We start from the raw sequence: 21904 nt of genomic DNA on the forward strand, positions 1-21904 counted from the left end.
GTACTCTTTGGTATTTTATAGTGTTTTTTAGTATTTATTTACTTTTGATATTTGTTGTTGCTTCTTTTGATTGTATTTTTTTTAATATTTGCTTTTGCATTTCTTTGTACTTGTTTTTGTAGTCTTTTGGTATTTGGGCATTTCGCCAGCAGGTTTTACCGCGTTGCCCAGGTATTGGGCGGGCCGCTTCCAGCAGTGCAGGCGGAGGGAGGGCGGCAGAAGGGGGTCTTTCCACTCGGGGTCCTCGAAAAAGGCCTGCGCCTGCCGGGTCGGAGGGTCAAAGAGGAGCCGGAGATATTGAGGGGCGCCCGTCTTACGTTGGGAGGGGCCGGCTTCTTGGGGTCCTCGGGCCCTTTCCCGGAATCCCATTTCTCTTTGTACGGGTCGGCGTCGTTCCATTCCGCCCAAACGTCCTCCAGGGTGTCCGAGGGGGGCGCCGCCGAGCCGCAGGCTCTGAAAAAGGACAAAACCTTTCAGGCGGAAAACTGGCTCCTGTGTAGGACTCCCCACCTAGGACAAATGATGTCCCATAACGCTCATCTAAAGACCTTTCTTTTCTTTTGAAATGACAAACGGCAGCCTTTCCAGCAGCTCCTTGTTATATCGCTCTTTTGTGATTTCTTGTTTGAAGTGTCTGCTTCCATCTTCGCTGTTTTTCGTCCCGTTTGGATGACTTTCTATCCTATGGTTATGGCTTTTAACGCACAAAAATGCCTTTATTCGAGGAATCGACTCCTTGCCCTGATGAGGGGGCCCTATCGTGGATGCAGAGCTGGAGCTAAGCTAGCGGGCGTTATAAGCCTTCGGTACCGTCCGTAATCAAGGTACCAAATAAGGCCGCCAAACTGGCTGTGCTGGTGAAAAACATCAAAGCGTACAGGGAGTGCAGCTTGCTGTGGAAACGTGGCTCACATCTAGCATCTCGGACGCTAACGTGGAGCTACCCAGCTTCAGCACTATTAGAGAGAGACACGAAAGCCTGTGGGAAGCGGAGAGGAGGCGGACGGACTGGCTATCTACGTGAAGACGAGGCGGTGTCACCCTGGGAACAAAGAGTTCCATCTGCTGCAGGGAAGTCCAACTTTTGGCCTAGCGTGTGACGTCATCCACGCCGCTGTTGCTAAACTACAACACAGCACCCCGAGGCCATCCTGTTCATAAACAACACAAGGATACTGCTGAAAGTGTTTATTTCCCAATAAAGTATCTATCAATCTATCTTTCTATGTATTACAGAGGATTCAGATGACTCAATCTGTTCTTGTCTATTTTACACAGCTTCAAATGAAAAAATAGTGTTTAGCATATACAACATAGGATAACTTTTGTCCCAAAACAGTCGTCATGGGGCAGCACGGCGGCGCAGTGGTGAGCGCGTGTGCAGCACAGGTCATGAGATCGAACCTCCTGTATGGAGTTTGCATGTTCTCCCTGTGCTCGCTATGGTTTCCTACCACATTCCAAAAACACGCGTGTCAGGTTAATTGGCCGGTCCAAATTGTCCTTAGGTGTGGATGAGCGAGCGAATTGTCTGTCCCTGTGTGCCCTGCGACCGGTTGAGGGTGTCCCCCGCCCACTGCCTGAAGATGGCTGGGATGGGCTCCAGCACCCCCGCGACCCTACTGAGGATAAGTGGTGCAGATAATAAATAGACAGACAGTCGTCATGGGGCAGCAGTAGCTCAGGAGGTAGAGCGATCGTTTTAGGATTAAGGGATCCCAGTCCGAATCCCGGCTTGTCCGTGTTACATGTCGAAGTGTCCTTGGGTAAGACACTGAACCCCCCAATACCCCCAATAAGCAGGTTAGCGCCTTACATGGCTGCAAGGCCGCTATTGGGAAATGTGAAGCACACTGTAAAGCGCTTTGGGAAGTCATTAACTTGAAAAGCGCTATAGAAATGCAGATCATTTCATTTCATGTATATGTCAGCTAAAGACATTTTTTTAAGCAAAACAAATCAGTTCCAATGCATTTCAGACCGATGTCGGGACCAAAAATAGATACGGAAAACGGGCTTTTCACATCCAACACGGGACAAAATCTGTCCCCAAGACAGTTGTCGTGTTTACTCTGACTCAAGTCAATTTTCCGACAAAATAGATCATTATTGAGGGTCCAAATTTTGGACGAAATCAGTTCCAGTCCATTTCCGGCAATTGGAATGAAACATTTGTCAGGACCAGAACGGAGACAGGACCCACTTCACTCGTTTCAGTAGAAAAAAGGAAAGGTTTGCAGCCACGATCGGGTGATCGCTGGACGCAGGAGGCAGGTCGCTCTTAATGCGGAAGTGGGACTTCTGTGGCGAGCGATGGCGGTGTCGGGAACGGAAAAAAACGGGTCAGTCGCCGGGACAGGAGAGCAAATAAAAAAAACGAGTCGAAACAGGGGAACAGACGGGAGCAAAACCGGTAGGAGTCAGGGTCGAAAAAAGCTTGCTAAGAGTAAACCGAGGTTCGCAGGCGGACTGACAAAAGGGGACGGACAGGAGTGGGTTTAAATAGGAACAGGGAGCCAATCGGAGTGTTTTAGGAAAGTAAAGGATTCTTAAAGTCAACAAAATGATGAACGATTTGATCATTTCAGTTCTCAAAATGACAAAAAGAAATTTGAACACCAACTGATGGCAATATTACAATTAAGGGCAGAATATAAATGAAATATCAATATTTAAATCAAGTACAACAGCAATGCCATGCTTAATGAATCTATGTTGATGACGTCACACTCGAACTATAAAGAGGTAAAGAACTCACTCTGCGGGCACGTCGGAGATTTTGCTGGACGTGGATTCTTTTTTCTTCAACTGACTTTTCGACATGATGCCAATGGCAAAAGTCAATCACGATTGAGTTCACGGGAAAGAAATGACAACGCTGCGATTAACGGCGCGTCATGGCACGCTAAGGCTAAGGCTAAAGCTAAAGGCGCTTACAACTTTCTAGGATTTAAAAAGTCAAGAAAGTCGACCGGAAACGGACTCATTCATTGTTGTCACCTTGATAAATAACCTTTTAAGAAGCGTTAACGCGACGCGTAAAAGAGTTGAAGAAGCGTTAAAGTGTCAAAACGCGGCGTTAATCAATTAACGAGGCGGCGCGCTCCAGCTGCCAGATCGCCATTGGAATGTTGGGTGCGTTGCCATGGTGACGTGGGCGGGGCCTACAGCCTTTGTTTTGCGGAAGCGTCGACGACAACAAACTTTATTAACAATTTTACAAACAATCTCCGAAACACTTTCGGAAATCCTGGATTTCTTACTTTTTTTTACGCTTAAGTTTTTTTTTTCTTTATGGTGTTTCAACCTCTTATGATATCTGATGAGTTTCAACAAAGCATTAGAATGAAATCCTTAAAGGGAAAGCGTGTCGTTTTTGACCACTAGATGTCAATATTTTGTGTACTGTTGACAAAAACGAAGGGATAATACAAACTACGGAGATTCAAAGTGACCAAAAAGAATAATTATTATTCCAACTCTTCATAAAAAAAGGAGAGAATAAAAAGGTAAAGTAATTTTGGGGGAAAATAAATAAATAATAATAGCAAAAAAAAAAAAAAACAAGAAAAAGAAGATGAGAAAAAAGTGAAAGAAAAAAAAAGAAAAGGGGAAAATAAATTTGTTTTCTCTGATTTTTTTTTCCCTAAGGAAATGGAAAAACTGCAATAGTATATGGAATTTAAAGGGACAGTGTGTAATATTTGACCACCAGACGTCATTGTGTCATGAACCCAAAAACGAGCGCTACTAAGCACCACGAAGAATACAAAGACTCAAATAGACCAAAAGCACCACTTTTGTTCTCTTTGTTTGTCTTTCACAAGGTATTTGGTTTATCGAGGTACCCGTAGAAACAAAATGGCCGACAATCATGTCAGACCTGGCTAGGTGAGCTTCCTGTTACATAAAACAGATATTTCTTGACCTACAAGTATTTAGAAAAGAAAAGTACTTCTATATGATCATGCATTTAATGCTTAATATTCAAATAGTTTTTTTTGATCTATGAAGTATTTTAACCACTAAGTAATACCATCAATTTACAAAATAATGGCGGCATTTTGGGGAATCATTACATACAAACGAGGTGACGCCAAAGATTTAATTCTCATATGTCTTTACTATCATTTTTGTGTATTTTATTTCAAAATGTTTTATGATGTACTACATATACTTTACCAATCTTATCAAAAAAAAACATAGAACCCATATAAAAATGATGAAAATATACAAAATAAAGTTTGAAAACATTTAAATATGATTTGCTAGTGAAAAAAAATTAATTCAATGCTAGTTGAACGTTTATAGTGTTTCTCCACCATGTTCCTTTTTATTTCATTTCAAAATGTTTTTATGATGTACTACATATACTTTATCAATTTTATTTTAAAAACCCACAGAACAACCCATAGAAAAAAAGATAAGAATATAATTTGCTAGTGAAAAAATAATTCAATGTTAGTTTCATTCCTTATTGAATGTGAATCGTCCGATACTGAAAACCCGATCATTTTTTCCATTTTGAATAATGTGTAAAAACTGGAGTCATCTCTTTGATAACGTGCAGAAAAAAAACAATAAATGTCATTCTAAAGAACAACAAGTACCATAAATACAACTTTTAATCCAACCAGCATGAGAGCATTTATCAATATACATTAGACAAAATGAGTTTTCGCACATGGAAGGAGAGCATTGTTTTTCACACAAAAATTCACAAGAATACATCAATTAATAGGGAGATTCTTTTTTTAAAAACAAAATAAAAGAAAACCTCATTTGGAGCGGCATTGGCGTCGGTATGAAAAAAATTGAAACAGATTTAGCACTAATGAATAGAAAACACAGACGTATTTGGTAAGCCCATTGACTTCTATTTAAGGCAGTGCTCACTTTCCACTGAGCAACACAGCGAGGAAATGGAAGCCTACAGGCACAGTGTAAGCGATCAAACGCAGAAAAATAGAGTTACTTTCAGAGTCACACGCTCCTTTACGGTGGCAGTCATCTAAAATACTATTTTAAGCAAGGATTTAGAATGGGAAACGGTGTCAAATGATCAGGGTTGGATAGCATTGCATACGTGCGAATATTCTGGAGAGCAAAATAGGTGCAGTACAATAACAACGTTAATGCTTAGGTGTACCGCAGTAAAACAAGAGTGCAACTCGAAGTACTTGTCAAAAGGAGCCTTTACGGCCCTTCCGTGCGCACAAACGCTCGTAAAAAGACTTTATTCCGACGCTCGTAAAAAGGCAAAAGGAAAAAAAGCCCCGCCCTCGTTACTAGGTCAAGTCCAGGCGGCGGCACACGCTTCAAGTATTCTGACTGGAAACGGCCCCGATTGGTGGCGGGAGGCCGGGCCCCGCCTCCAAATGATAACAAAGGGTCAGGCCGCGCCCACAATCGGACTGTTCACCGGAAATTAGGGAGGAATTTTCCGGCTTTGCCCCCAATAGACGGCAAACGGCCCGGCCCCGCCCTCAATCGGTGGCGAGCGGTCGGCCCGACCCCCGATCGGCGGCGCGTTAGCAGCATCCCGATTTGCTCTCGGCGGCGGCGGCGGCGGCCACCGTCTGCTGGTCCAGTTTGACTCGGTCTCCGTTGCTCTCCTCGTAGGGAAGGCCCTTGTCGTTGGACAGGATGCTCTCCACCAGGAACTTGGCCGCCTCGTCCACGTTGATGTTGTCCTGACCAGAGAAGAAAAAAATACAAATTCTAAATGTCATCAACAAAGGCGGGAGATTAGCATGACTGACTAAAAATGGCGTCACATTTAAGAATGAACAAAAATGACCGAATTCTAACGAAGGAAACGAGAATAGAAATGCGAGGCGATGTCGGTTGTCAAAAAGGGAACGCCCTGCGCCGTTAATTTGACACCAAACTCTGGGGTTCGTACACCTTTTTCATGGCCAAATTCAAGCACTTTTCGAAGCCAAAATTTGCCCATTTTTCCAGTACCTTTACCTTAGTTTCCAACCCTAAAAAAAAATCAGACTCAAACCCAAACTTGCACCTTACCGTTTCAAACCAATACACCTATTTTGGAACCCCTAGTTTCTAACCCTGTAACCTTTGCCTCAACCCAACATTCAGATGAATACCCAAATAAGGAGCCTAGACCTTAGTTTCTAACCCAACTCCCCATTTTAGAACCATAAAATACGTTCAAAACGCTTCCTTGAAGACCAAACTCAGGCTCCTCACCCAAAAAACACGGTAACAATTTCAAGCATCGACAAGCGCTTCACTAACAATTCAAGCATTTTCACCCATTTCGTGCGAACCCTTCTCACGGTACAGGTACACTAAAGCTAGCCTTGGAGCTAGATACCAGGCTGCGGTGAAAGCTAGCTTTATTGCGGCTGAAGGAATTGTGGCAGCGTTTCCGTTTTGTGTCGATCATTTCTAGAATATGATCGAAAAGCCACGTGGTGCGTTCAAGGACAGGCAGCAGCTCCTCGCCGAATGACTAAATTGGAACACTCGAGCGATATCGTCGAGAAGTGATCTGGGACAGTAGACAACCGGTGACCGTTTTCTGATTTTGGAACTATTAGGTTTTGAAAACGGACGTTTCTAGTGTGTTTCTCCGCCATGTTCCTTTTTATTTTATTTCAAAATGTTTTTATGATGTCCTACATAGACTTTATCAATTTTATTTAAAAAACCCATAGAACAACCCATAGAAAAAAAGTAAAACTATACAAAATAAAGTTTGAAAACATTTAAAGATGATTTGCTAGTGAAACAAAATAATAATTCAATGTTAGTTGAACGTTTCTAGTGTGTTTCTCCACCATGTTCCTTTTTATTTTATTTCAAAATGTTTTTATGATGTACTGCACATACTTTATCAATTTTATTTAAAAAACCCACAGAACAACCCCTTTTTATTAATTTTTTTGACTTGGACATACAGTATGCGTGTTTTTAGAAGCAGACTCAATTTAAAAGGATTGATGCGGTGCCCCCTGAGGAGCCTGCCGACGGGTTCTATAAAATCCATGGGTCATTGTGATTTTCTAACGGATGTTAACAGCGGTTGACTGAGCCTATTTGTCACTTGAATAAGTAACGAGTTATTCCACGTCACATTTCTACATTCACGTAACGTTCGTGCTGATGTGGCCCTCGGTGCAAAGGAGTTTGACAGCCCGATGTTAGACGATTGAAGAAAACGAGGAAAAACGGGGGCTTCCTCACAGCGAGTCAATGACGGAGGGGTCAATTTAGGCCAAATGCTATGCTAGCTAGCGAGCTAGCCGGTGTTTTGTCGGGGCAACAGCTGGCCCAGCTTTTTTGGGTTTGTCTGTGTCCTTCACAGTCCGGCCAAAAGCTGTCAGCACCCAGCTTCGAGAGATAATGAATATTAATGGGACCCCGACGGGCCCCCACAGCAGCACCCCCCGCCCCCTCACTCTCTCATTTCCCCCTCTCTTTGTCTTTTTATTCCCCCTTCTTTCACTCTCTCGCTTGCTCGCCATCTCTCTTTTTCTCCTGCTCGATTTTTCCCCCCTCCTTGTCTCTCTCTCTCCTCTCCTTTTATTCCCCCTCTTTCTCTTGCTTTCTATGCCTGACTTTTGTTTCCTTTTCTCTCCGTATCTTTCTCTCTCCCCTTCTGTCTTTCTCTTTCTTGCATGCTATCCCTTTTTCTCTCATTCTCCCTCTTGTTTTCCCATCTTTCTGCATCTTTCTTTACATTTCCCTCTCCCCTTTCTCTTCATTACCTTCTCTCCTCCTCAAACGAGTTCTTCTCATTTATCTTTTTTCTTTATATTTTTTCCCATCTTTCTTTTCTTCTCTCTTGCTTGCTGTCTTTCTTCTCTCTCTTTTCCTCCTGCCTCTCTTACCTGTTCATCTCTCTCTTTCTTCCCTTTTCTCTCTCTTTCTGCCTCCCCTTCCGTCTTTCCCTTTTTTGCTTGTTATCCCTTTTCCTCTCATTCTCTCTCTCTTTCTCTTGTTCTTCACATCTCTTTCTTTCTATATCTTTACATTTCTCTCTCACCTTTCTCTTCATTTCCTTCTCTGTCTCTCTCTCTCTCTCTCTCCCTCTCCTTCTCGAACGTGTTCTTCTCCGCTCTTTTTCTGTATCTTTCTTCCCATCTCTTTTCTTCTCTCTTGCTTGCTGTCTCCTTTCTTCTCTGTCTTTTCCTGCTTCCTCTCTTACCTGTTCGTCTCGCTCTTTCTTCCCTTCTCTCTGTCTCTTTCTCTCTCACACTCTGTCTTTCTCTTTTTTGCTCGTTATCCCTCTCTCTCTCTCCTTCTCCTCTCTCTTTTTTCTGTATCTTTCTTCCCATATCTCATTTCTTCTCTCTTGCTTGCTGTCTCCTTTCTTCTCTCACTTTCCCTGCTGCCTCTCTTACTGGTTTGTCTCTCTCTTTCTTCCCTTCTCTCTGTCTTTTTCTCTCTCTACCCTTCCCTCTTTCTTTCCCTCCCCTTCTCCCTCCTCGCAGAGACAAACTGCCATTTTCCCCCCCCCCGAACTTGTGACTGTCGAGAGCTCATGGTCCGTGGCCACGCCCGCCCGACGGCCCGACATGTGACCCGAGTCATATGATCGGCACTTTTTTTTTCACAGAATGGAGTAAAATAACAATTCCCTTTTTTCAGCGTGCAATAAATACTTTCAATTGACATTTTGAGTTGTACAAATTGTAACTTATATTTCATAACTCTACATATTCAAATCAGAAATAATTGGATTATGTGCATCGACTGGAAAATGAGAAGTGACGTTACTAAGCCACAGAACTAAAACAAAACAACAAATTGTGTCCACATAAAAGCCGAGTATAGCAGACAAAGTGAAAATAAAAATTATGTGACAATGTTATTAGCTAGCTAGCGCTCGGGTTAGCATCACACGCTATCGCTACAGCAGACATCTTGAAATCGTCTTAAAGCTCCAATCACAAGACACGCTTGCTTTCGTAACATGGGGAAAAAAGAAGAAGAAGAAGGGGGCGGAGCTTCCCTCACACGGGGCGCCTCACGAGGGGAAGTGAATCATTTTAACCTCGCCGCAAGATATTGCGAAATGGAGACGGAAAAATGGTTCCATCGAAATGAAAAAAAAAGACTCCACTTCATTTCCTGCCACTGGACGGCATGAGTGCTTCATGTGGGCTGGGATTTTTCAGTTGCAGGAAGTTCTTCCGTGAGAATTTCCCACTAGGAAACGCTAACTTCATTTTTTGCATGGCTCATAATAAATGTTTAGAATTGATACGTAATCATTTCCCTAATACATGTTTTATAGTGCGCTGTTAAGGTCCCATAGGGGGCGATGACGCTTCATAGGGAAATGCCATACAAACTAATGATAGCTGCCGTTAATCACAGGGGAAGAAGTAACGCAATGGCGACGGAAGCCACCAGGGAGCAGTGTGGGCGTCCGTTTTAAAAAGACTTGACTAAAAACTTTGCAAGAATTTACAAGCACTTCATCCAAAATTCAGGCACTTTTCAACCCTTAACACTAAAATTCAAGCATTTAAGGATTTCAAGCACCCGTACGAACCCCGTAAAAATGATGGTGTAAAGTAATCAAGCCCGACCTTGGCGGAGGTCTCGAACCATCCGAGGAATCCGGTCTCCTTGCAGAAATTGTCCATGAGGGCGGCGTTGTTGGCGTTTTCATTCTTCTGGTCGCACTTATTAGCCAATAGCACGGAAGGGATGGGGGCGCCGTTGCCCAATTTGACTTTGCTGTCCAGGTCCTGCTTCCACTTGGCCACCGCTTCGAAAGTGGAGCCCCGGGTCACGTCGAAAACCACCAGCGCCCCCACCGCTTCCTTGTAGTACACTCGAGTCATGTTCCCGAAGCGTTCTTGACCTGAAGGGGGCGCCACAAAAGGAAAATGGTTGGCCGTCCGGGCAAAAAAACTAAATATTGAGCAAAATGGAAACCACTTGGGGATATAATACTCCTTTCAAATTATTATCACATACATATATGTTTAACTATACACTTTGTGCTATTTTCAGATTCAGGTATACTTTATTGTCATTCTTGTACACGTGTATACAGAACGAAATGTCGATACATCTGACCCGCAGTTTCCTTGAACGTAAAGATATAAATAAATGTTGTACTGAGTTAGAGAATTGAAGTACTAATAATATGCTAAATAATGATAGCTATGTATAGTATTATACAGTAGTGCAAAGAGTGCAAGAGGAGCAGCTCACCAGATGTGCAAAATGGGCAGTCAGGTAAACAAGTCACTATACAATAACAATAACACTGGAGTACGATAGACAGAGGAGAACAGATGTGCAAAGGAGTGGCCAGGAGTTTGAGATGTTTGAGACCGATAACGCTGTTCTCTTGGATGCGACAGTAGGGAGCCACCATCTGTGTCATTCTTCATTTAAAAGCGTGGTCTATTGAATCAGACTGCCAGAAACGAGAATGGAACGATGTTGAAGCATTTTCAAGCAATTCACCCAAAAATTCAAGCATTTTCCTGACCTTGAGAACCCACCATTACATTTCAAGCATTTTCAAGGATTTCAAGCACCCGTACTAACCCTGCAAAGTAAACAATTTGACGCACCCAAAAAAATGGGACATTTGCTACGTTTGGCTCAAAGCGCTAACGAGTGTCATACGCAGGAAAACCTCGTTAGCGTAGGAATGGAGTCCAAGATGGCCGGCGGGAAAGAAAAACACAGGTTAGGCCAGGGCTTACGTGTCTACGACAACAACAAAAAATACTCCAAAATGACCACAACACTAAATAATACATTTAGTGCTTAAAAACAAAGACCTCATATATTACTTTGCCATCATTCTCAAAAAGGAAAAATCCATAGAAATACTACAAAATACTGCAGTAATATTATATCGCAAAAATAGGACTACATAAACACTACTTCAGTACTACAAAAATACAAAAGATATATTGAAAAAAATATAAATAAAAAATAATAGAATACAAAAACACGATTACACAAATACTAATACAGAAATACTACCACGGAAACACGATAAAATACGACAAAACTCAATATTAAATTGACTTCATACTTCAAAACAGGGACTTTATATATTATTTTGTTAGTATTATGAAAAGACTACCATAGAAATACTACACAAATACTGCAATATTACATCACAAAAATAGGACTCCATAAAAACTACTACAGTACTACAAAAATACAACAGAAATACAAAAAAAACAACAACAATAAAACTACAAGACTACAAAAACACGACCACACAAATACTACCACGGAAACACTACAAAAATACGACAAAACTCAATATCAAATTGACTTCATACTTCAAAACAGGGACTTTATTATTTTGCCAGCATTCTGAAAGAACAAAATATCATAGAAATACGACACAAATACATCAAAAAGACTACAAAATTTCCCAAAACCTAATATCGAATTGAATGCTTAAAAACAGAGACCTTACATCTTCTTTTGCTTTCATTCTGAAAAGAAAAAAATACTGTAAAAATAAATCTACATAAATACTACTACACAAGTACTACAAAATTATTAAATACAAATGTAGTGCTTCAATACGGAGGCCTAATATATCATTTTACTGTTTCATAACCAACTTGATGAGCCTGATCCAATAAAATCAAAAATGAAAGGAAGATCAATCTAATAATGGATCGGTCCCCAGGATCGGCCCCCGAGCCCCATTTTTGAAGGCAAAGCGGCCCCCGACCGCTACCCGTTTCCCACCCCGGCGCCGTCTTTCATAAAAACGCCAACGTCGGTCTCTGTCGGGGTGATTCGGCGTGGGAGACGATGCCGTCATGAGAGACGCTTGCGTGGGTGTCGCCATGGAAACTGGCCAAGCCGGAGAGCAACGGCGGCAGCGCCGCAAAACTCCTTTTTCACTCGGCCTTTTTTCTGCAGCTTTTTTTTTCTAGTCTGGGAAGTAAGAAAGAAAGGATGCGGTCCAATTTCCCTCCGAAATAGATGTACGTTTTTTCGACAGAGTCAAAAAGGTACGGCCGGCCGGATGCAATCGTCCAAATGGCAAGATCCAGCCCGCGGGCCGTATGTTGAAGCCAAAAAAAAAAGGATAATACGTGACCTGGGAAGACATCAGACATTGCCTGATTTTCTTACATTTTGAAACTGCTCTTTATTTCAAAACGGCAAATTTGAAAAAGAATATTCACGTGCAGAAAAAAACAAATAAATGTCATTTATGGAGACCTACTTTTATGTTTAAACTCGATTGAAAAATGGGCAAAAACACATGAACTGTCATATTCAGATATACGGTCAAATTGAGAAAAATACATGTTAAAAAAAGAAGAAGAAGAGGATTTAAGGGGTAAATGAGCAATGTTTTATTTATTTTCCCAAAAAGCTTAACACTCGGCAAGCCTTTTTTCGACCCAGACTCCCACCTGTCCCGTTTTTTGCTCCCGTCTGTCCCCCGGCTTCGTCCCGTTTTTGATTCCGACCACGTCTACTCTCCCGTCCCGGCTTTCGACCTCTTTTTGTCCCAGACCACCTATACTCTCCTTTCCTGTCTTACGAAATGCTTCCGACCCCGACCACGTTTATGCTCTCCTGTCCCGGCGACTGACCTGTTTTTCCGTTCCCGACACCGCTCGCCACGGAAGATCCACTTCCGCGTTCAGAGCGACCTGCTTCCCGCGTCCGGCAATCACCACATCGTGGGCGCAACCCTTTCCCTAACTTCCAATAAAACTTGAGAGAAATGCAACCCAATATAATATTTAGATACTTTGCAAAAGAGCAAAATGTATGTTTGAAAAAAAAAAAGAGGAAATAATACTTGTGAAAACTTGTTTTGATTATTACACCGTTACTTGGCTTGATTGAAAATAAAAAAAAAAACAGGCACAAAACACAATAACGATCATACACAAATTTCCAGCCAAATTAGGAAAAAAATACTCGGTATAAAGAATATTTAAGGGGAAAAAAAGGAACATTTTCTACCAAATAAACTGGAGTTTTATTCAAATGGTAAAAAGTACATCGTAAAAATTGGATACATCGTTGTGAATATCTGCTTAAAAACTGCATTAAGCCCCTGTTTTTAAAGCACTAAATGTGATATTTAGTTTGGTAGTCATTTTGAAGTACTTCTGTAGTAGTATTTTGCATAATAATTCTGGGATATTTTTGCAATACAGCTGTAGGATATTTGTAGTAAAACCTCTGTATCGTATTGCAGTATTTCTGTAGTAGTTTTTTCCTTAACAATACTTTAGGTCCCTGTATTTCAAGACTGAATGCGATATTGGTGGCCATTTTGTAGTAGTAAACATATAAAGAACAAAGTTGTTACCCCCCCCAAAAAAAATCGACATTTTTGTAAAATGAGTAATACTCTATTTACTAATATCTAAATTGTCATAACGCTTTGACCATTTTTGGTCGTCGAACCGGATTGAAAAGTGCTGAACTCATACACACTGTCCCTTTAAGGAAAAAAGGGGAATATCTCCGAACTTTCCCTTTTGATCCGACGAGCGAGCGGTCAAATAAAGGCGGGAGTCACGAGCTTCCAGATTAGCCTCCGGCTAACGCGCTGACGTCACGCGAGGAATTCCGGCGATAATGGATAAAGGGAAAAGGGGGCGGGGCGGCTCCCGGAATTCCTGGGAGCTCCGATAAGTAAGCCTCAAAAAATAAGACCTTTACTTTCCTGTATAAATGTTTGGTTTTACCGTGGTATATTCATGTATTTGTACAATGACGGATCAGTGGATGAAATGGGAATCGAACCCGGGTCGTGGCGAAGTTCTGCCGGCTACAACAAGGGTGGGCAAACAGAAGCGGCCCCTCTGGTTTTTTCATCCGGCCCTCCTGACAAAAATGGTCCAAATTTAATGACGCTATGTACTACAAAAATACTAGAAAATGAATACAAGACGAAACCATCATATTTGGGGCTTATTAGGATTTCCTTCTGAAAAGAAAAAAAATACTATAGAAATACTACAAAAATACGACTGCAGTAATATAGGTTGTTTGGGTTACAAAAACATTGAAGAGATACTAAAAAGAAAAAAAATACTACTTTGGAAATACTACAAAAATACCACTACAGTAATACAATAAAACAAAATATTAACAACAGAAATACTGAAAAGAAACCTAAGCAAGGGGTCTCAAACTCAATTTCCTGGGGGACAGCAGGAGTCGAGGTCTGGCATTAGTATTACAACATACTAAAGAAATACTACAAAAAAATATGACATCGAACTACTACTAAGATATTACGTCAAATACAACAAAAATATTTTGACGAATACAACAAAAATACTAAACAAATATACGACAAAAATTCTACTGTGGGAGTACGACAAAAATATTCCGATGGAAATACCTCAAAAATACTTCTAAAGAAGTACTACAAATATACCACTACAGTAATACCATAAAACATTTTTTACAACAGAAATACTGGAAAAGTACAACTACATTGGTATTACAAACATACTAAAGAAATACTACAAAACATATAACATCGATCTACTAAGATATGACGTCAAATACAACAAAAATACAAAACAAATACTACAAAAATTCTACTGCGGGAATACGACAAAAATATTCCTATGGAAATACCTCAAAAATACTACTTTGGCCATACCATAAAAACACTAAAGAAATACTACAAAAATATGACTGCAAAAGTACTACAAAAAAATGTATCCACGGTAATTTTACCAAACTAAACATCAAATTTTGTGCTTAGAACAGGGTCCTAAAATATGTTTTTGTTTCTATTGTGTTTCAAAACAAAAATGATGAAATTCATCGATTTAAAAAAATATGAAAAAATATAGAGCATGATAAAGTATGTCTGCGTGCATATCCATCAAGAAAAATGCAGCCCCGCAAAAGAGTTGCCCACCCCTGCACTAGACGACCAGTGAAATAGATGACATAAGAAAAGGCACTCGCGTCGATCTCATGAACGGATTATTTTATAGTAACGTTACCAAAGACGATGATTTGAGAATACAGAAATGAGAAAGTGGTCCTGGAAGATAGAAATAAAGAGGAAGTAAAACAAGAGGGAATCCATTTTATGTCGGCATTGTGTCGATAGTATCCCATTTGTCAATAAACGATCGGAATCGAGGCCGCACGTATTCGACGAGCTTTGTCACTTGCCATTATTCTTGCCGCTAAATGTTATAACGCTCTCTTTTCTTTGCACGATTGTTACTACGCACTATTCCTTTGCATTCACGAATTTTACACTACTATTATCACTTAGTCCGATGTTTTTTTCCAGATCTCTTTAAAAACTTTGTTGACCCTGGAACGCCTCGTCCAATAGGGCTGCGCGATGAACCGGAATCCAATCGATATCGCGATGTGTCATCACAAGACGCTGCGTTTTTTTTCAAGTATTTATAGTAGGGCTGCAATAATAAATCGATACAAATGGATGATTAAAAGCATCTGCGACTAATGACCTCATTCAATTCGCCGCGTCGCGCGATTGACGAGGCTCGTTCGTTGCGGCCCCGATTTCGAGGTGGCTGTTTGTGAGTGACGGAGTGCTTAGCCGATCACAATTAAGAGGTACCAGCAATGTTCCCTGTCATATTCCTTCCGGGTCTGAGCGTTCACACAAAGTGGGTGAGCAACCCTTAAAACAACAGTGAGCAACAGCAATCCAAAGTGTGGCAACTAAATCATTATCAAACATGTCCAAAACTTGACATCACGTTACATTTTGCTGAGTTTCCGGCAATACAAAATGATTTGTCACTTTTGAATGAATTGACTCATGTAGATTGCAAAGGTTGTACGGCCTACAAACGTTGTTTGTTATTACAATTCTTTCACAAGCTATCCATTTCTTTTTTTTCCTGGTATCTTTTGTCGCATAATACTAACATTTGTGGGGGCTTATTGAGTCGGTTGCACAATACACAACTGTATTTTATCACATTTTTTCGTGGAAGTACAATGTTGGCAACAAGATTGACTTGGTATCATTGGAAATGATTTGAATGCAACGATTTTTTTCTTCTTTTTCCCTGTTTTTTTCTATTTTTTTTAATTCCTTTTAAAAAAAATCTCATTGTGTTTATTTTTTCCTAGCTGTTACTTTTTTCTTTTTGTTCTCTACTTTTTTCCTTTGTTATGTTCTTTTCTGTTGTCTTTTTTCTGAATATTTCCTTCCTTTTCCTCTTCCTTTTGTTACCTTTTTTCTCAGCTTTTTACTACTTTTTCATTTTGGTATTTTTTTCTTTTTTGTTCTATTGCCCCTTCCTGCGAGTCATTTTGTGCATAATTTTACATTATATTTGGTAATATAGGGATGAAAGAAGCAAAAACAACCCGAAGAGCCGGTTCCTTTTAGTGAGCCAAGCCAAAGAAGCCGGTTCTCGAAAAACTCTACTGACTTTACTCAACTTCGTTCTACTTCAAACTTGGCTTCAAAATACCGCATTTCAAACAAAATGTTCAGGGGAACCCGTGTATTATTACCTTCATGCACTTTAACTTTGACCTAATTCGCTTCTTAATGAGCAATTTCGAGCCCTGATTTTTGTGAGCTGGCTAGAAAAGCTCTGGGCAGTGTGCAATTGCGCACACACGCAGCTTAGAGGGAACATTGCACTGGCTCAATTTTCTTGTGCGCTGAGAATGTGCGGGCAGTGCGCGATTGCGCAGGCGCGCAGCTTAGAGGGTACATTGGATAACAGCCAATAAAAGCCAGGCAAAGTTGGCATGCAGGTGTGCCCGACGGCGATAGGCTGGTGTTTCGCGGAACCGACCACCAAAACAAACCAACCAGCATCCGAGCCAGTTAGTGCCAAAGGAGCAGACTCAGGTAATCATGACATTAATGTCCAATCTCGTTGCATACAACGTTGATATAAATGACATTTGAGACGATACCATTTTTAGATCGAGCTAAGAAAAATTGCATATAGATTCTTCGCGTTATACATCAATAAATACGGTACATATCGTTCTTCTACGTTAAGTTCTAATCAAGGCCGATGTTTAAGAATTCACCGATGCTATCGCTAATGTCTACGATATCCTCGTTAGCATCGTTTTCAGCGTCGTTTCATCGCTCATTTTCTCAGCGTTTGGAAACGACTCGACGTGACGCTAGCTTACAAAACAAACAAATAGCCGTGTGGGAAAGGATTAAAGGAGTTATTTATGAGAAGACCGGTGACGCGCGATCCCGTCCAATATGTCGGATGGATTCATCGCAACTTTATCGATGAACAATCGGAGACGCGCATGTTTACCATCAGATGATTGAACAAAAGAAGAAAAGCTAAAGGGAGAAAAATGCAAAATGTGTCATCGCCATCGGTCACGCAAACACTACGCTTATAAAAAACAATATTGATTAAGCGAAAGAGACGTGAAGTATTCTATACATGCGAGCGGAGAAATTCCCATGTATTTGCCATGAATAGCGGGCCAGCTTAGAGGGAGATGAGGAATTTGTCGGCCATCTTGTCTCTACGGGAAATCAAAAAAAGGACAATTCAAATGCGGCCACCGAGTCTTTATAGTATGCATTCTTCCAAGTCTTTTTTAGTATTCCTTTTCGCTTGGACAACACCAGTAGTCGCATATTTGTAGTATTACAGTAGTAGTATTTTGTATGTCTCGGTCTTAGTATTTTTGTAATACAGCATTACTGCAGTAGTATTTTCACGTTATTTCTGTAAAAGTTATTTTTCGTTCCAGAACGAAATCAAAAGAATACATTAGGTATTGGCAGAAATCTTGTAGTATTTCAGTAGTAAACCTTTATCATTTTTAAGCACTAGTAGAGTGATATCTCGCGATGGAATCATACGCACTGTCCCTTCAACGTGTAAATGAACCATTAGAAACCATCGACATGATCAGTGTCAGTAATCATATTATTATTAAAACCACTAGATTGCGACACACACACACACTATCCCTTTAAGGGAAAATGTGCTTGTGAGGCTGCATGAAACTTTTGCAAGATTTTTCTGTGTGTGTAGGGCAGAGGTCCCAAACTCGTGGCCCGCAGGCCATTTGCGGCCTGCAAGATGATTGTTCGTGGCCATCTTAATATGAAATTAGCCGTAAGTTTGATATGGATGCTAACCCTTTGCTAATTAGTCAGAACTCCAAAATTTACACACTATTTTTTTCTATCGATGTCCATCTGCCGAGGAATATCATTGGCTAGCAACTTCCTGGTTTGACCCGTGTTGTTGGCTAGAAGTTTAAACAAATGAACTGATTTGATTCATCATTTTTTTGCAATCGAATTGCAAATTATTTGAGGTCAATTGAAAGGCTTTTGGGGCGTGGGAGGAGACCGTTGAACTGAAGCTTCAAGGACAGTCTTGGTGAGTTCCTGGCTTTGTTCATTTGATTGTTTTTCACCCACATTTTCAATTTCTGAAGTCTTTATCATTTGCTGTATTTTTTCCTTTATTCGTTACAAATTGATTTTCTAATTCTTTCTTAATATTGTTGATTTCTTTAGATCTCCTTCTTTTCTTCTTCTAAAAAGGCCGTTACGTCCCAACCTCAGCCAGACCTCGACTCCTGCTGTCCCCCAGGAAATTGAGTTTGAGACCCTTTGCTTAGGTTGAACTTTTCTCCGTTTCTTTACAAAAGACGCATGATATTTTGTGTGTAAATTTTCAAATCCACAGGGAGAAAAAAAAAAGAGCTGGTGGGGCCCCACGGGGCTTTTGTCCGGCTCTCGCGGTCGACTGGATGATAATTAAAACGTGACCCACATTCCTCTGTAAATGGGGAAGGAAGTGGGTGATGAAACGGATATACATTTTGGGGTATTTGTTGCAGAATTAGAGGCGGACGAGGCCCAAAGCTTAAGACAGCATGTCCAAAGTCCGGCCCGTGTTTACATTTTCACTGGGCCGCGGCCACTGTCATCACTGGAAACGAACGCTGTGAAAAGGTGAAGCAACAAAAAGCTGTGAAAACGGCACAGCGGCTCTTTTTTACGAGACCCTGCGAGTCCAATGAAAACGCTACAAAGGCGAGCTACGAGGCGGCGACGCCGATCGCCAAGCACCGCAAACCTTTCACGGAGGGTGAATTTATGAAAGAATGGCAGGCTAAATAGTCGGCCCTCTCACATTTTCACCTTGGCAAATCTCAAAAGTTTGGGCATCGCTAGTTATAACCAGTGTTGAGACTAATGCGTCATAGAAAAACGTCTTTCTAGAGAGCAATTACTTTTATCTGTAACGAGTCGTGTAACGCGTGATTGATCCAATATTTGACCCCAACTGTCGTTGCTACTTGGCGCGTTACTCCACTCAGGGTTCGTTTACCTTTGTCACTGCCAAATTCAAGCACTTTCAAGGTAAATGGTCTGCATTTATAGAGCCATTTATATAAGTCAACAAGCGCTTTACAATGTGCTTCACACTTACCCATTCACACACACACACACCAATAGCAGCCATGCAAGGCGCCATCCTGCGGGCATTCGGGATTGATTCAGTGTCTTGCCCAAGGACACTTTGACATATAACATGGAGGAGCTGGGAATCGAACCTGCGATCTCTTGATCCCAAGACGAGCGCTCTACCTCCTGAGCTAATTCCCCAGTACCATTAAAAGAAAATATTCAGCGTCAATCTTGTATTTTGCAGAGTTCAAATATATCTGCGATTTTAATTTGTAATTTTGAATCTTTTGCGTGTGCGATTATCAAGACACCATTTTTAGATTTTGAGTAAATTGCGAATATGTTTTGAGACAAATCTCTCTCAATTACAGACACTTCTTTAACATGTAGCTCAAATTTCCAATTGCAGGAAGTTCTTCCCATTACAATTTACCACTGGGAAACGCTAGCTTCAGTTTTTGCACGGACAATAATTGATACTGAATTTTTGCAGACATTTAATAGTGCTCTGTTTAGGTCTAGCAGGCCCCTGTCCACTCGGGCGTGACCCGTAGGCTCACTAATCTACTAGTCTGGCCCCCGAGACAATGTTTTTCCATCGTGTGGCCCCCGAGTTAAAATGGGTTTGACACCCCGGCCTCAACTGCTAGGGCGGTAGCCTGGTAGCCCCCATCACTCTCCAGGCCAACAAAGAAACTCACTAAACAATCTATGTTCATTGTTGGCACATTTTACGATGTAAAGCCACATCAAAACTTTAAACCCAGAAGCTCTAGCAAAGCTCCTAGAGCGGTTTAATTGGGTGAGCGGTAGGAACGGGCAGAGCTATAAACAGAGCACTCCTCCTCATCTGGCACTGTTTGCACTGCAGGTAAATATGTTAGCATCCTCGCTTGCAGTACTTAGTGAGATTTTTACAAAAAAGCTTGTTTTGAAACTCATTTTTTTCCTTTCCTTTCTCTTATTTTCTTTTATTTCTTTCTCTTACCGTCTTTTTTTCCACACGTCTTTCTACTTGCAATATTGAACCCAATAATAATACACGAACCCCATACTAAAGTAGTGCGAAATGTGTTCTTAATTTGGAAATGTACGTGAAAGTGGTTGCCCTTCGCACTAATCTATCTATCTACCTTGGTCATATCCCTCAAGAGGGATGACCGACAGCAAGACAACAGGTACAAAAATAAAGAAAATTTAAAAAGGGGAAAAATAGCACAAAAACACACACAACATTTTTGGGGACTATGGCCAACCCAAATGCCCAAACACCCAAAAAAGTGAAGCACCTCGGCACCCAAATCGGTCATGCTTTCGTTCCTCCGGATGAAACGGGACACGAAAAAGCGACCATGTCACCCCAACAGCGGGGCCCGACAGCTTTCGCTGGTTTACCCCTTCCGCATCATACAGGTGCCCTGCCCATCCCTTAGAACGCGTCCAAACATCCCACTATCCTTTTACAACAAACTAATGGGTCGTAAAAAATAACTCTCGGCTTGAAAAAGCTTTTGGAGCCCCGATTTAGCCCTAGCTCTCATCCTAAGCCACTGACCCCTAGGATTCGGTCCGTTTGTTTCCGAAAGATGGCGTAGATTTATGAAACAAGGAGGCGCTCTTTGAGCTCCATGAAGCTTTCGCCCTTGTGCTCGACTAGATAATACCCAAAACGTGACCCACGTTCCGCTGCAAACGGGGAAAGAAGAATGGGATGATTAGGTGTCTGATTTTTTTTACCGGCAATGTCCCAGAGTTGGAGGCGGACGAGGGTCTTGGAGTCCCAGTTGAGGACTTTGAGGGCGAAGTCGACGCCGATGGTGGCCCGGTAATGTTGCGAGAAGAGCTGGTGCACGTAGCGCTTGATGATGCTGGTTTTGCCCACTCCCAGTTCGCCGATCACCAGAACTTTAAACAAGTACTCCTTGCACTCCGACACCGAACCGCCGGCCATGCTCCTAAATCAACGGCTTTCTACGAGCGCTTGGCTTTTTCCTTCTTGTTCTTGACGACTCGTGACTCGCGAGGGGTTTTGGAGCGTCCGAGAAAGCAGAAATGACATTCGCTCCTCCTTCCGTCTCCTTTTACTCCTCCCGCGAGAGTCAGGTGACTCCAAAGTGTCTGAAAGTTTTTTTTAAATTGCATAAAACATCAGACGACAAAGAAATACTCACAGAGCGTACGAGAGCGTCGAAAATCATCAAACATTAGAAATGCATTTTCTCTCGTTTCGCCATTTTCCACTCAGCCCCGCGAAAGAGTCACGTGATTTAAAAGTTTTTTTGTGTGTGTTTTTTCTTAATATTTTAAAAACTGTTTTCATTTAATGATACAAAAGCGTACAAGATTTTAACAAATCAAATATAATTAAAAAGCAGAAATGACATTCGCTCCTCCTGCCGTCTCCTTTTACCCCTTCTTCAGAGTCAAGATGACTCAAAAGTGTCTAAAGATTTTTATTTTATAGCAGAAAACATAAAATAACAAAAAGAAGCGTACGGGAGCATCCAAAGG

At 41.4% G+C, this 21904-nt stretch overlaps 2 protein-coding genes across 5 annotated transcripts in view; both read right to left on the reverse strand.

Moving 5' to 3' along the window:
- Positions 1–3118, reverse strand: part of adgb (androglobin) — a 37166-nt gene extending 34048 nt beyond the window's left edge. For all 4 annotated transcript variants that reach the window (XR_015848300.1, XM_088325345.1, XM_088325343.1 and 1 more), the window contains exons 1-3: positions 2759–3118; positions 318–453; positions 160–261 (exon numbers count right to left, since the gene is read on the reverse strand). Coding sequence is in view for 3 of the 4 variants with exons in the window: in XM_088325345.1 (XP_088181471.1) it covers positions 160–261; positions 318–453; positions 2759–2823 (303 nt within the window). In the remaining variant the exon portion in view is untranslated. The remainder of the gene's footprint in view (positions 1–159; positions 262–317; positions 454–2758) is intronic.
- Positions 3119–4607: 1489 nt separating this feature from the next.
- On the reverse strand, positions 4608–21663 carry rab32a (RAB32a, member RAS oncogene family). The gene is made up of 3 exons (XM_088325698.1): positions 21131–21663; positions 9567–9844; positions 4608–5693 (listed from the first exon to the last, which is right to left on the reverse strand). The coding sequence occupies exons 1-3, from the start codon at positions 21342–21344 to the stop codon at positions 5532–5534; spliced, it is 654 nt and encodes a 217-aa protein (XP_088181824.1). The 5' UTR covers positions 21345–21663; the 3' UTR covers positions 4608–5531.
- Between the last annotated feature and the right edge of the window lie 241 nt (positions 21664–21904).

The sequence above is a fragment of the Urocampus carinirostris genome, chromosome 20 (assembly GCF_059441175.1).
Source record: "Urocampus carinirostris isolate Australia breed hairy pipefish chromosome 20, RoL_Ucar_1.0, whole genome shotgun sequence".
Classification (NCBI taxonomy): domain Eukaryota; kingdom Metazoa; phylum Chordata; class Actinopteri; order Syngnathiformes; family Syngnathidae; genus Urocampus; species Urocampus carinirostris.